Raw genomic sequence first — 13809 nt, 5'->3', positions numbered from 1 at the left:
TTTGTATGAGCACTTTGAAATTAGGAATTAATTGTTTTGTTGCTGCTGATGTTGGGTATAATTATCTTGCTTTAGAAAAGCAGAATTTGCCTAGGACCCAGGGCTTTGTCTCCCAGAGCACACTGAGCAGAAGCACTCTTGAGGTTGCAAAACCAAGGATGAGTTACACAGAGATGATGAGCTGTCTCCAAAGTGCCCTGAGCTCAAGGTGCTTCAGGTCAGGGATGGAATAGCCAAGCAAGAGGCACTGCGGAGGGCAGGTGATGGTGTTTCACAATGCCACTTTCAGTCGATTTCCCAAGGTAGACAAGCTAAATTTCACGTGGCTTATCCACATCTTCTGTTCTGCCGGAGCTAAACGATGCACCACTGTGCTCAGCTGCCTGTATTTGGCAGGAGGAGATTTGGTCTGTTCCTGTTTTATTTGTAGTGGTGCTGTGATGCACCAGATCAGAACAGCCTGGCTGGCTTGTTCCCCACACCCATAGAAGCCCTGGGGATTCGGACATTTGCAAACATATGTTAACATCTCAGTAATTGAAGTGGCGTTCATTTGCAAGCCATAGATTAATATTTTGAGTTTTAATGTTTCTAGAATAGTGTGTGAATTGTTCTTCCTTGGCACCGGCAATTAACCCACAAGGTTCAATACCCAGCAGGTCATTTCCATTAGAAAGCACATGTTTGAGCCTAGGTTTCTTAGAAGGTATCAAGCTTCACGAATAAAAAGGACTCATCAAGAACAAAGAGCTTCATGGTTCCTGGCACCTGAGTTAGTGTGAAACAGAGAACTTTCTCCATGATTTTTTTCCTCCCTTGCTTTGCATGCTTTTGTGAGCTCTGTTTGCTCCTTCGCTGGACATTTAATGCAGCCACATATACCCATAGTATGAGCCAGCAAGGAAACCTTGTGGCATTTACAGGAGTCATTGACCATATGCCCGAGCTCTCTGCTGCAAAAGCTCCTTCATTGAAAATGAAGGTCACGGCTGTATGACCAGGTTAAGACATTTCAGTTTCAGTACACATTGTATATCGAACACAGCACTGCTTGCCCTATCTCAGCTTGTCCCATCAAGCCAAGAGAATTGTAATGTAACTCCTGATGCAACCCACCCTTATTGAAAAGAAGAAAAGGAACAGCTTATACGGACAACTGATAGAAGCTGGCCTAATGTCTGCCATATCTGTACACTGATTTTTGTCCCCATCCATACTCCATAACTTTGGAGATCCCCTCCTATTTCAGCATCCTTCTAAGGTGACAGCAAAGGAGGCCCTTCACAGGGCTACTGCAGAGTAGCACATGCTTCAAATCAGCTGCACAAACAGGGTGAGCTGCTGATCCATTTCTGCCAATTTCAGCTTCTACACCTACATTTTCAGCTTTGGAAGAGACCTGTGCTGAAAAATATCTTCAGATAGACCCTACAGCCTTAGGTCTGGGACTCCTTGCTGGGGTCTGCTAGATGCAGTCTATTATAATCAGGCTTTCCTATTTTTAATTGCTCTAGGGCTGCTTTTCTACTCACTGACAGTTATCATTTTTTCCCCTACTCTTACACATCTCTTTACACCTTTCAGATGGTACAAACGCCTTTGATTTTCCCCAGAAACTCCTACTAAAAACCACCCTGACGTTCTCACCTCTAGGGCTCCCTGTTAGCCAGCTACAAAGTAGATCTGGCAAAATGCATTCCCTGTATCTTTGTGACTGGAGCCCTGGAAAGCCATGCTGATGGCCGCACTAGTTGTGTTCCTAGTGGGGTGAGCTTGTCCCATTGCTGTTGCTGGATTATATGACCCATAGATCTTGGTGGAGCTATGCTTCCTCACCTTTCCATGTGGCAACAGGAGCAGCAGCCCCAGGGCTCTTTGCCCTTTCTCTTACCCTTCCCAGTTCTGTGTCCCAGCTCTGCCCCTTTCCTGCACTGCTGGGAACTCTAGAGCTGCCTCGGGCACAACGAGGTGCCTCATGCTTGCCTTGATGTGGTGGCACAGGAAAGGCAAGGTGAGGGTGCTGAGGGCTGGAGCAAGAGAGCCTGAGAGAGCAGGTGCACTGCGGTTAGGGCAGATGACTCCATCCAGTTACTCATCTCCGAGCAGGTCTCCACTTATTCCTCTCTCTTCTTTTCTGGAAAGTTACTGTGATTCGCTTATTTATGATGCTTTCTGTCCCTGCAGGCGGGATGACTTGTTTTACTGCTATCCACTCACCTGCAAATCATTGCTTTAGGTCAGCTGCAGCATTCAAGGGCAGCCTGAACCTACTGAATACTGTCTCCAGCCTGGTTTGCACATTTCCTAACCATCTTGAAATGTGCAAGTAGTTCACATGCAGTTTACTGATGGTCTCACCTGAGATGATGCTGGATGTATTATGAAGGATGATGCACGTCCTCAGCACAGTGCCTGGCTGGGTCACACCTCACCTGAGGGAGAGGGTGGCAAAGCAGTGTGTGTAGGCAGATGCGAGCTCCAGCTGGATGAAAGCCAGTGCTGGTCTGAGCTGTGTGGCTGTGGCTATTCCAGTGCCGGCACTACTGAGTATAAGGGTATGCTGGCCAGGACTTTCAGCCAGGCTCATGTAACTTACATGGGCTTTGGTCCTGATCAGAGCAGAGCTCACTGTGTCTGCTCAAAGCAGGGCAAAGCAGCTCAGCATACTTATCCCACAGATATGCCAAATGCATGTCTGTAGAAGCCAGTAATCGATCCCATCCAGATTCCTCACCGTTAATCTTCATCTCCAGCTAGCATCACACGTCTTGAGGTCAACAGCGTTGAGATCAGCCAAAATCAATAAAAATCTACATTGTTAGTGTATCCTTAGTGCAGTGCAGCTGTCCTTGCTATGCAGGGAGCATAACTTAATCTCCCAGCATGATGTGTTGAATTTATTGCTTGGCGACATTCAGGGAATATAGAGTGGTGGTGGGTGGGGAAAATCCTGGCTTTTGATTCAGAATTTGTACTACAGCTGTGAATAAAAACACACATCTGATGTGCTGACTCAAAGCACACGGCTCCCATCTGGGTTGCAGTCTCTCACCGTAATGCTTTGCTTTCTTCCTCTCTCCGCACTTATTGATCTGGCTGGTTCCAGGTGGATGCAGACTGGGTGGAAAAAGGCAGATCAGGTACAGAAATAATATTGAATGAAATTACTCGTCGGTGGCAAGTCAGCAGTCTTTAATCCTTCCATGTAAGGGGAAAAAAAGTCATTCAAATTAAGAGATTGTTTTCTTTTAACTTAGCTCTTGAAAAACGCCACAGTGAATGATTTCATCTCCTTAAGCAGATCCCCTCATCTGGCTCCCCAGCAGGCATTTGCTCACCGTCTGTGCCACTCTCTGAGCACAAAAAAAGCTGTTCACAATGTCAGCTCCTGCTCTAAGAGGGATTTCTGAATACCTTTTCCCCAGGCTGCTTGCTTGCTGAGTACACCCCAGGCCATGAGAAATGGGAAAGTAGCAACAGGGGAATGATACAGCTATAGCCCATTAATTAAAATGAAGAGGTTATCCCAGCAGCGAAAGTCTTAAATCAGTGAGAATTCTGCTGCGACTTGAATAAGGACAGAGTTTCATCCCAAATTTATGTGCTATGTGTCCTGGCTTTGTGCCTGTGGAGCTTCAATTCTGCTTATAGTTGGGTTTTGCACCCTCATTCACAGACCATCCTTATAAGAGCCGGCTCTGGTCACCTCTCTGAGGGTTACATCAAAGCCTAAACCAGGCACTCACCTGTGAGAAAAGGGAAGCCACCAGTCTGCAGGAGATTTGCTCAGATAAGTCAGACTATGGCTTCTCTGAGGTCAAAGGGAGCTCAGCGAATGGCTGTGGAAAGTTCTGGGAGATCTTTGGAAAATGCTAAGCTTTGATCTACTTCTCCTTGAGGTCAAAGCAACTCCTATTATTTTGCTGCTGATTTGCTTGTGGGTTAAAGTTGAGCTAGAATTACGGAGCAGGACTTTCTGGCTTTAGTTCTGCAACAAACTTCAAGGAAATCGTGGAGAACTGCTTCTTTCCATCCCTGATGTTTCCTACAGAGCTATTCTCAGTGTGCATGTTGTCACCTTATGTGATTTATAATCAGTTGGAGGCCAGGATGTGCAAGCACATGGTTATGTGTATCCACACTGTGATCCCTTGCCCTGATGCCAGAGATAAATGCTTTGACTCTGGACTTCTATTATGTTCTCAGAACCAAACCACTCAGCAAGCCTGCCTCGTGATTCCACTCAACCCTGTCATAATGATTTTAGAAGGAAACCACAAGAAACGTGGTGGTTTTGGGTCTTCGTCAAAGCACAGCAGAATGGCGTTGGCTGAGCGTTTATTTATTTTTTAATTCATTTTAACATTACATTCAGAGTGAAAGTCTGGGCATATACCTAAGCAGACAGAAACGTAAAGAAGGCCTTGCATATGGTTGTGGTGAGAAACCACTGGATTTCATCTGAAAACTTACTGGGGACACCAAGAAGAAGATAGTTTAAAATGCATGCAGCTATGTGAAATCCCACCATGAAAACCGTGTGCTCTTTTGGGTTATTCTGCTGTTTTTTAGCTCTCTTTTCTCTACAAAGCTCCATTTCTCTGGTATGTATTCAAATTTTAGCTGCCATGAATCCAACATGTTCTTCTCCTGTCCATTTTTTTCATGTTCTCCCCAGATTCAAAAGCAGCCCAGCTCCCTCTGGCATAGCTGAAAAGCAGATACCTTCCTCTCTGTGTCTGGGTATGAACGCAGTGGCAGGCTGCTGCTGTGGAATAAAATCTTTTTGTGATGAATAATTGCTCTGGAACTTGCTGGGCATCTGACCATTTATTGTTAGTCAAGGAGTTGCCTAGGTCAGTGGCGGTGTGAGTAATTCTAAAACACTGGGCAGTTGCCTGCGTGGTGTGTAGGTGTCTGCACACCCCATAGCTCTAAGCATGCTCGCAGTGCTGTATGGATGGGGCAGGGAGGAGGTGGTATAGTCACCTGGCTGTATGTTGGGACATCAGACAGAGCTGCTGGGAGGGCGTTTCTGGGACTGCGGTCTGCAGCAGCTTTCTCTTCCTGGGCTAACCACCATGCTGCTCAATTTGCTGCCCGAGGACAAGGGTAGCCAGCCCCAGGGCTGACGCTGGTGGTAAGCAAGCAGTGCTGCACAGGGCATCTGGTTGGTGGAGGTGTTCTCTGTGACTAAGCAAGATCCAAGGCATAAGCCTTGAGCAGGTGACCTGAGTTGTTCTTGTTTCTCTAGAGCTCCCGTGGTCCCAACAACACCTGGGCTGGAGGCCACCAGCAGGTAGCACAGATGGGGCTCTCTGTGCCCTAGTGGGTGAAGCCTGCAGTCCTGCCATGAAAGCAGACGTAGCAAAAGCCCTCTGGGATTAATAACAACAGCTGGCCACATGTGCGGTGCATGCTTTCCTTTTCCTGAGCACTTTACACAAGGATCCTAATGAAGCCAACCTTGCGCACCACAGACTGAGCTCTCTTAGCGCTCTTTAACGGTAGGAGTTGTGAAATATTTGTTGGAGCTATAATTAGGGAGTAGAACAGATGGCAAGAGCTTAGTTATAATTAAAGCGTAATGCACAGTGAAATAGTCCAATGCAGCCAGTGATTCAGCGGCAACCAAAGAATTTTAATTCTTTCTTTGCTGGGCTTAAGCTTCAATTGCAGGAGTTGAGACTTCGGGGAAAGTCTGTTGCATCACTTCTTACATAGGGACGTAGCTCTATATTAAAGGGCTGTGTGGAAACTTTTGATTGCTATGTAATGTTAAGTTATATTGTGTGGTCTTATTTACCTTAGTAACTTGAAATTGTATGTGAAAAAGGCATGTGAATTGTTTAAACAGCACAGAATCTGCATTTTGCAATCTATAATAGCAGAGACTTTTAAAGTCTGTCTGCCTAATAGTTGATTGTTAATGCTTTAGGATAAGTTATTTGGCAAGGCATTAATTAAATGTTCTTAAGAATACATTTTATTTATAAAGCTGCTTTAAAAGGTATTATCAGTAAAAATAATTTAATGCATATTTAATACCACTTTCAAGTATGGTTCATTAGGCACCTCGTGCCATTAGAAGTGGAAGCAAGTGGCCAGTCTGTTCATTTTCTAGGAGACAGAGAGAAGCTGAGAGCAGGCAAAGAGCTAATGCAGACCCTGTGAGCTGAATGACAATGCCTGTGGCATTGAGGTTTTCTGAATGGATGCTGTTTGAGTTGACTTGCACCATCCTTCACAGTTCCTACCCTTGAGGAGGGCAACTGAAGCAGTCATAAATGCTCCCCAGCTCTGTGTATATCCCAAATGTGAGGTTAGGAGGCAAATGGTGACAAGGTGGACCTGTGCTTCTATACCCAGAGACGTGACTCAGAGTGACTGGGAGCCCCTGGAAAAGGCTGTGGGAAGGCAGGGGGCTGAAAAGGTACCGGGAGAGGCTGGATTTTGGCTTTGTGAGGAGCAAGTAATAGGATGGGAGTGTGACCAAGCTCCGTTTTGCTGAGAGTTGTGCTTGCAGAACCAAAAATAAATGAATAAATGGAAAAAGAAAAAAAAAAAAAAAAAAGAAAAAAAAGACCCACAGCCTTATCTCCGCTCCCAAAGCGAGCGTTTCCGGCCTGCTGCCCTATGCGACAAAGGCGGCAGCGCTCAGCAGTGACACGACGCAGAGAAGCGGTCACAGAACACGGCCGGGCGGGGCGGCACCGGTAGGTGGCGCTATAACGCACCGCCGTCGGCCCGGCCTCAGGGCGACCAGCGCGCGCTCTGCCCCGAACGCGTGGCACCGCCGGAGAGGTCAGGGGTCAGAGGTCACGGCCGGCCGCGTGAGGAGCCCTCCCGGGCACTGCGGGAATCCGAGCTCTGCGCACCCCAGTAGGTAGGTGGGTACTTCGGGAGGAGGGACCGGGTTTCTAAAATGTCAGATCGCCTCTGTGGTGGGTGAGTAAAAGTGATCCAGCCTGCCTGATGATCTTGGAGGAGCAAAGGTGGTGATCCAGGTGAGCTGGGCCCATGTGGAGTGCAGGCTGCTGCACAGAGGATGTGCAGGTTTGTGAGCTTCCATTGCTGGTGGTTAATGCTTTGGGGAATTTTTGCTTTAATTGCTACTGGTTCTCAGACTGGCTTTAATCCCATCCGTTTGGGTATGCCTGCAGGAGCTGTGCTCACACCTCGGATTGCAATAGAGGCACATAGCCTTAGTGCTGGGAAGTGGAGTCCTGCCAGGCAAGCAGTGAGTTTATTCTGTATCCTGTTTAGAATTGAGAAAAATCTATTGAGCTCTATGCTATTGCATGGAGGATTTGGCAAAAAGACAGAGAGGTTTCTGCCTGCGTGCAGATTATGCAGAGATGGGGAAACACCAGGGGACAATAGCAGCAGTAGTGAGACATTGCTGAGATTTAGCTCAGCTCTGACTCACAAGGAAAAGTTGGAGGGAGTGAACGAAGAGTGATGCAGCAGTCTTCAATCTGCAGCATTCCTCTTTCCTCCACTGAGGCAAATTGTGAGTGACTTTCGCTCAGAGGGAATCTCTCTATGTTGGCGACTTGCTGGAAGCTTTTTGCTTTACATAGAACAACCTTCTCGTTGGACTCACTTGTGGTGTAGTGCTGCTATCTGCCACTGACCTTCAGAAGCAGATAGGAACAGCCCTAATACTTATGCACTGACCTCCGTGGCATCTGATGGGAAAGCCTGCAGGTGGGAGCAAAGCTGAAGAAAACTCCGGGATGGACCTTGGGGTGAGAGGCTGAGGGTGAGCCTGTGCTAGGGGAGTGAAGAGAAGCAGCAGGGAGCTGTTAGCCCTGCCCTGCCACACACCCTGCAGGATGCGGCTCCCAGGGTTATTGGTCCCAACCTGAGCTTGACCCCACAGGGCTCGCCGCCGCTGTGTATTTGCAGCACGATTCTGGCCAGAATGCCAGACATGTCATGTGGCAGCTGTACAGGGAGGCCAAGCCTTCCACCTACACAGCTCCTGCCTCTGCTTTGATATGCAACCCAGACTGGACCCCATGGCGGGGTGTTGCCACCTGTCCCAGCCCCGCTCAGCCTCCAACCCAGCTTTAGCCGAGCCTGGGGCCCTGCTGTGTCTCAGGAACGCCCTGAGATGGTGGCACAGCTGCAGGGACCTCCGGGAGGGAAATCCCCTCTGCCCAGCAGGTCTATCGCTCCCTCTTTGCCTTAAGAGCAATGGGAGATTCCCATTGGAGTCGCGCAGTGTACTGCCAGGTCTTGAGGACAGGGCAGGGACTTGGAGTACTGTTGGGGAGCTGATTGCAGTGTGGGAGCCTGCTTTTTTGTCCATGTTTCTGGTTTATCTCAGTCTCACATTCTTCCCCATACCATAAGGACTGGGTTTGACTGTTCTATAGCAGGCCAGGGAACAGTAGTTTGGTGATGTCCTGGTACTGCTCTCTGAGCTGCTTCCTTCTGCTCTCTGGTAGGAAGTCAAGAGAATCTCCTTCAATATTCATTTCCCTTCCAGCTAAAGGCATTACCTAAAATCCATGGTCAGCTCCAAGCCAGCCTTCTTGTCACCTCCTGAGACAGAGTCCTGGGGTGTAGTGAAGCAGTTTGTGCTTCATTACACTGTTTGCTATTCCTTCTGAGAGCAACACCAGCCTATACTGCTTCCTGCAAGTGGATGGTGCTCTGACCATGCAGATGTGACAGACGTGTCACCAAAGGCAAACAGCTCTGAAAGTGGTTTTTGTTGCTTTCAGAAGGGTTTGAAGGGTGCCCTCCTTCATTTCTTCCTAGCTCTAGGTAACACTTAGCAGTCAACATGAGCATATTGCAGAGTACCAGTGTTTGCTTGCACTGCAGACAAAAGGTGCGAGGGGAAAGTAGTAAGTAAAATGGCTTTTTCTTCCCCCCCTTCAATTTGCTATTCTATGAAGTCTCCTTCTCTCAGTGCAAGCAGAGCAGGGGCAAAGGCTTGCTTGAGCACAAGGCCGGAAATCCAACATTTGTGGAGCAATGGGACCAGAGATTGCTGTTACCTGGAGGCTTCTCCCACCACAGTGGTGTTTGGGTAGGTGCTCTGTGGCCTGTGAGGTCACACACATGCTACCCTTCCCCTTTCAGTGGAGTTGTTGGAAAGGTGTCTTTCCTCTGAGCTTAGTTCTGTTGCTGGAATTCCTAAAGCCTCAACATCTTTTAAACCTTTAAATATTAGTAAAAATTTAGTTGAAATTGGAAAATGGGTTCAGGAAGGATGTTGACATAGTGTGATCTTTTTCCCTCAGATAGCCAAAGTAAAGATTTCTTATTGCCTAGAGGGGGAAATTATTTCCCCCTCCAAGTTTTTTGAACAAAAAGAATCCCCAAATATCCCACGGAGTTCTCACTTTTGAAAGACATTCATTAAAAAAAAAAAAATACAACCCACAACCACTCCCCTGGAAATCCCAAACTACGAAAGAAATGTTTCATCCCTATAGTGTAGAGGGTGGGGCTGATTCCAGGCAAGTCCTGCAGCTAGTAGTTGGGAAGGTGGCTGAGAGCAAAGCTGAACCTGCCTTTCCCCATGTTTCTGAGCTCTTCAGATGGCCCCAGATCCATGGCTCTGGAGGCATAGGGTTGTCAGGGAACTGCTGCTCTCTTTTTCACCCTTGTTCAGGACAAAGGTTGGCATGCATCTTGGCACTGAATTTGGGTGTTGGCAAGTAAATCTGTAGCAGTCCGTTCTGCTAAAACTTACACACATGAGAACCGTACGGAGAGGGTGCATGGAGGGGTAATGAGAAAATAGAAAAACAGGCAGGAAACAGCTGTGGGCTTTCCCAGACGTGGAAGCAGCAGCAACAGAGCGATGCCCCGCATTCTTACCCACCTACACACATGCTTCCTCTGCATATCCCCATGCCGCCAGCTCACCGCAAGCGCTATGGGCTGGGCTGGAAATCCACTGGCCAGACAGATCCCCGACAGCCTAGCTTCCATCATTCTCCTGCAGGGCAGGCATCTGTTGCTGCTGGGCTAGCATTGCTCTCAGAGCAGCCTGCGGGCATCCCAGAGTGGGCAAGGAATGCTGGGGATGTCATACGCCCCTTTTCCTCTTGAGTTGCCCACCTTTGAGGGCTGATACCACAAGAGCTCCATTTCACAGCAGATTTTCTTCAAGGCAGTGTGAATGGGGTTGGCCAAATAATGGGAGAGCCTGCCAGCTATACACGAAGCACTGGCAGTAAGCACACACCCACCCTGGGGCTTGTGTTTCCACTGCAGGCTGTGGAGCGCAAGGAGCGCCCTGCAGCTGAAGGGAGCTTAACACAGTCTAGCTGCAAATGCAGATATCTACATTGGGAACCTTTGGCTCAGCACTGGCTGCAAGTGAGGGGCGGGAGGGAAGATGGGGTTAGACTGTTGCAGATAGTTGTTGCCTGGCTGTCACCCGTGACTTCCCATGGCTCTACTTTTTGATGGGAAGAGCAAGCAGTGGACCTTGTCAACCATTTCAAAGAATATCTAGATCTTGGGGGGAAGCTGAAAATGTCCAGCTCTCTAGGAAAAGGCAGCCACGTTCTGCATGTGCTGCCAACATGAGCCAAACTGTGAACCATTTGCATTTGCCCAACCGTGGACATGAGGACTGGTAAGGACTTTGGGCAGTTGGTGGCCCTTTTTGAAGTTTTTATGGAAATGTCTTTGCTAGACATCCCTTCCCATCGATGCCGTGCAAGTGAGAAGAGAGCCCTGCTCTGAGCTCATTACAATTATGTGGTACTGCTTTTTAAAATTAATTAGTTTTTTTCAGGAGCAGATATTCTTTTGGTGTGAATTACAAGCTGGAGACTGGCTGCCTCATCTTGACTGGGGTGCTGCTAGACGTGTTTGGCTCTCAAAGCAGGAATCACAGGCTCGGTGGTTTGGGCTATAACAAACTTGGGCATAATATGACTGAGGAACCAAGGAGCACATGGAAGGGCACATGGATGTTGGACGATCCTGGCAAAATTTCTTTAGGTGTTACAAAGAAAGACATTTTGCACCATTGCTGCTGTGCTGTGTTAATGAGGTGTAAGAGCAGAGCTGAAGTTCATCGTTGGCAGCGGAGGCAGCCCAGCAGCTCCAATCCCAGGAGCAGCCCTTGGGACGTCTTGACTGACCTCATGGTGTTAAGTGGGCAGTGCCAGCTGAGGAGAAGGGCTGAGAGCAGAGGGGCAGGTCTGGATCGTGGGGTGGGAGTTGTCCACCCTTCCCCTGCTTCCAGCATTTTGGTTTTGGCACCCATGTCAAAGGGTGGCAAAGGCTTCTCTAGTTCCAATGGAACAGTGTGAGCAGTTCTGTTTTCACACAGTATTTCTTTTTCATGAGACTTCTCTCTGCTGGGCTGAAATCTAGCAGGAAATACAAACTCTTCCAGAATGGACACACTCATAACAACTTGCATAGAGCCATGCCTGTTCCACAAGGGCACGGTTGAGGAGATCCAGCAGGCTGCTGGTCTGTCTCTTGGAGCAGGCAGAAGCTCTCAACAGTGTACTCCCATGGGCTGGAGCAAGAGGCTGAGCCCAGCCTGATGCCTCTCCAGCCAGGCTGATTGTCTGCACTCACGAGGATTGAAGCCGAGTCCTAAGGCCAGGAGAGCATGGCTTCACACTCCTGCTGAAATGGAGTGCATGGGGAGATCCCCTTGTTCTTTGCCTTCAGTACAGGGTGATTGTTCAAAGCTTACATCTCCCCACCAGCACAGCCTGCTTTGGCTGTTCTTACACTTCTGCGTGGCGTAGGGTTGATGTTTTACTCCAGGCAAAAGCTTTCTCTAGCAGCAAGGAAAGCCTTAGCTTCAATTAATAAACACATTGTTTGTGTCCAGCCTCTCTTCCCTGGTCAACACCACTTAGTTTCTTGGGCTTGAGCAGGGATCAGCACTACGAGTTTACAGGATTCACAATTCACAGATGTTAGGAACTATCAGGCTGAGTGTGGGTGGAGAATGTCAAGTCCGAAATAGCTCCCCTGGCACAGGCAGCAAAGAAAATGTTTCCACATGACATTCTTTGAACCAAAATTTCCTACGAGGAAAGAGCAGAGAGAAAAAAAAGAGTCAGTCGCTGCCTTCTCAGAGGGCTTCAGCCTTTTGCTCAGGACTTTGGCATTCGTGCTGACATCAGCATGAGAGATGCTCAGTAGGTGAGCAATGGAGCAGCACCCTCTGTGTACACAAACATACATGTCTGCTGGAAGATGCAATCCCATTGGGTCATAGATACATGGATGCTATTTTTTCCTGCTGGAATCCATTTTAATTTAGCTCCTGATTCATATTTCATTCATTCTCCAAAACCACAAAACCAGGATAGGTTTACAGCCTGTACTATTTGGATGAGTTATGGAGGAGGAAAAACAGGGGAATAAAGCAGGTTGCCTTCTGAAATGATGGTCTGAGAGGAAAAAAAAAATAAGAAAAGGCAAGGGGAAGGGATTAGAGGTGCCCTTCTTGGTTTTCAGTTTACTTCAGGAAAATCTGATCTTCCTCTCACCTTAGGTAATGGTGGACTTAGTTTTGCTCTTATTTCTTCAGGCTTTAGTGGTTTGAAAAAGACATCATCCCTATTTTCTTTCTTCCTACTTCTCAGGATATTTGATAGTATTGTAGATTTTTCACATGGAAAATATACATTTTCAGAATGCTAACACAAATACCTCAATTTTCTTTGGGAAAAAAAAACACATAAAAAGATATGGAGTGAAACATTAACAATTACCTCTGGTGCTTTGGGGGCGGGGGGAGGTAGAACTGAAGGGGGGACAGAGGCACAGAAGTTCAGAGCTAAATTTAAATGAGGAATTTCCCCGTATTTTGTCATTCTGCTTTTGAAACTACAACCACAACAGACAGTTTGAACTGCGTCGAGAGAGAGGTTGAAAAAGAAAATTTCCCCAGGCTGTGTCATGCAGGTATTGGCCCCAGGGAAGCTTTTAGAGCGCGACAAAATGCAGTGCGGGCAGGGGAAGCTCCGGCCAGCTGGAGCTGAGGATGACCAGCGGCTGTGGCAGTTTGCAAAATCGCAAGAGCTGCCAAAATTAAACTGTGAAGTCAGGCGGGAAGGCAACCAATGGCCGACGAGATCAGAAGTTCAGAGATGCCCCAGATGAGCTCCCAACAAGTGCGGCCGACGTACACCGGAGTTTATTAAGGATGTTGAGAGGAGGGGAAATATTGGCGCAGAAGATGCCCAGCTGGTGAGGAGGGACGGGTGGTGATACTCAGGTCACTTGATGAATCCCATTGGCCAAGCCCCTGGGAGATCCCACCCATCCGCAAGTGTAAAATAAATCTCTAAAGTTGTATCTGGCGTACCACTTGACCTTATTGCGTTTGGCCGGCTGGCTTTGTATCTATTAATTTATTTTTTTGCCCGTGCCCTAAGAGGGGCTGGAAGGAAATGAATTTTGAAGCGGCGCCGTTCAGCACCTTGCAGTACTACCCCGATCCCTGCATCCCGCGGTGAGTCCCGGGCGTGACGTAGCCCTCTCCTATCGCGGCTCTGATCTCTGTGACTCGTGTAATTGTTAACTTGCTGCTATCGGCCGGGGGCAGCTGGGCTGCACGCGGAAAAAATGTGCCTCTCTCTTCATGCTCAGTGGAGCTTACTATTATTTTTGGCTTTCTAACAGGTTACTGTTTAATTATAGGCATCCGCTTAAGATATCGGCCTCTTCCTTTTTGGCGTTAGAGGAAAAATATAAGATAAATAACGTGAAAGCTGATAGCGTTTTGGAGGTGAAGGTTACTCAGTGCTTTGGGAAGTGCACGGGTTGCTGTTACTTTCTATAGCAAGATATATG

At 47.9% G+C, this 13809-nt stretch overlaps 1 protein-coding gene across 6 annotated transcripts in view; it reads left to right on the top strand.

Annotated features, from left to right (window-relative positions):
• Positions 1–13809, top strand: part of TP63 (tumor protein p63) — a 174147-nt gene that overhangs the window by 64737 nt on the left and 95601 nt on the right. The window contains exon 1 of one of the 6 annotated variants that reach the window (XM_010716747.4): positions 6741–6886. The exons of 4 other annotated variants lie outside the window; for them this stretch is intronic. Coding sequence is in view for 1 of the 2 variants with exons in the window: in XM_010716744.4 (XP_010715046.1) it covers positions 13407–13468 (62 nt within the window). In the remaining variant the exon portion in view is untranslated. Of the gene's footprint in view, positions 1–6740; positions 6887–13210; positions 13469–13809 lie in introns of those variants that run through there. One more of the 6 variants, XM_010716744.4, reaches the window with a different exon arrangement.

Source organism: Meleagris gallopavo, chromosome 11, assembly GCF_905368555.1.
Source record: "Meleagris gallopavo chromosome 11, MGAL_WU_HG_1.1, whole genome shotgun sequence".
NCBI lineage: Eukaryota > Metazoa > Chordata > Aves > Galliformes > Phasianidae > Meleagris > Meleagris gallopavo.
The sequence above is the reverse complement of the archived record's forward strand: the minus strand, read 5'-3'. Positions and strand labels throughout refer to the sequence as shown.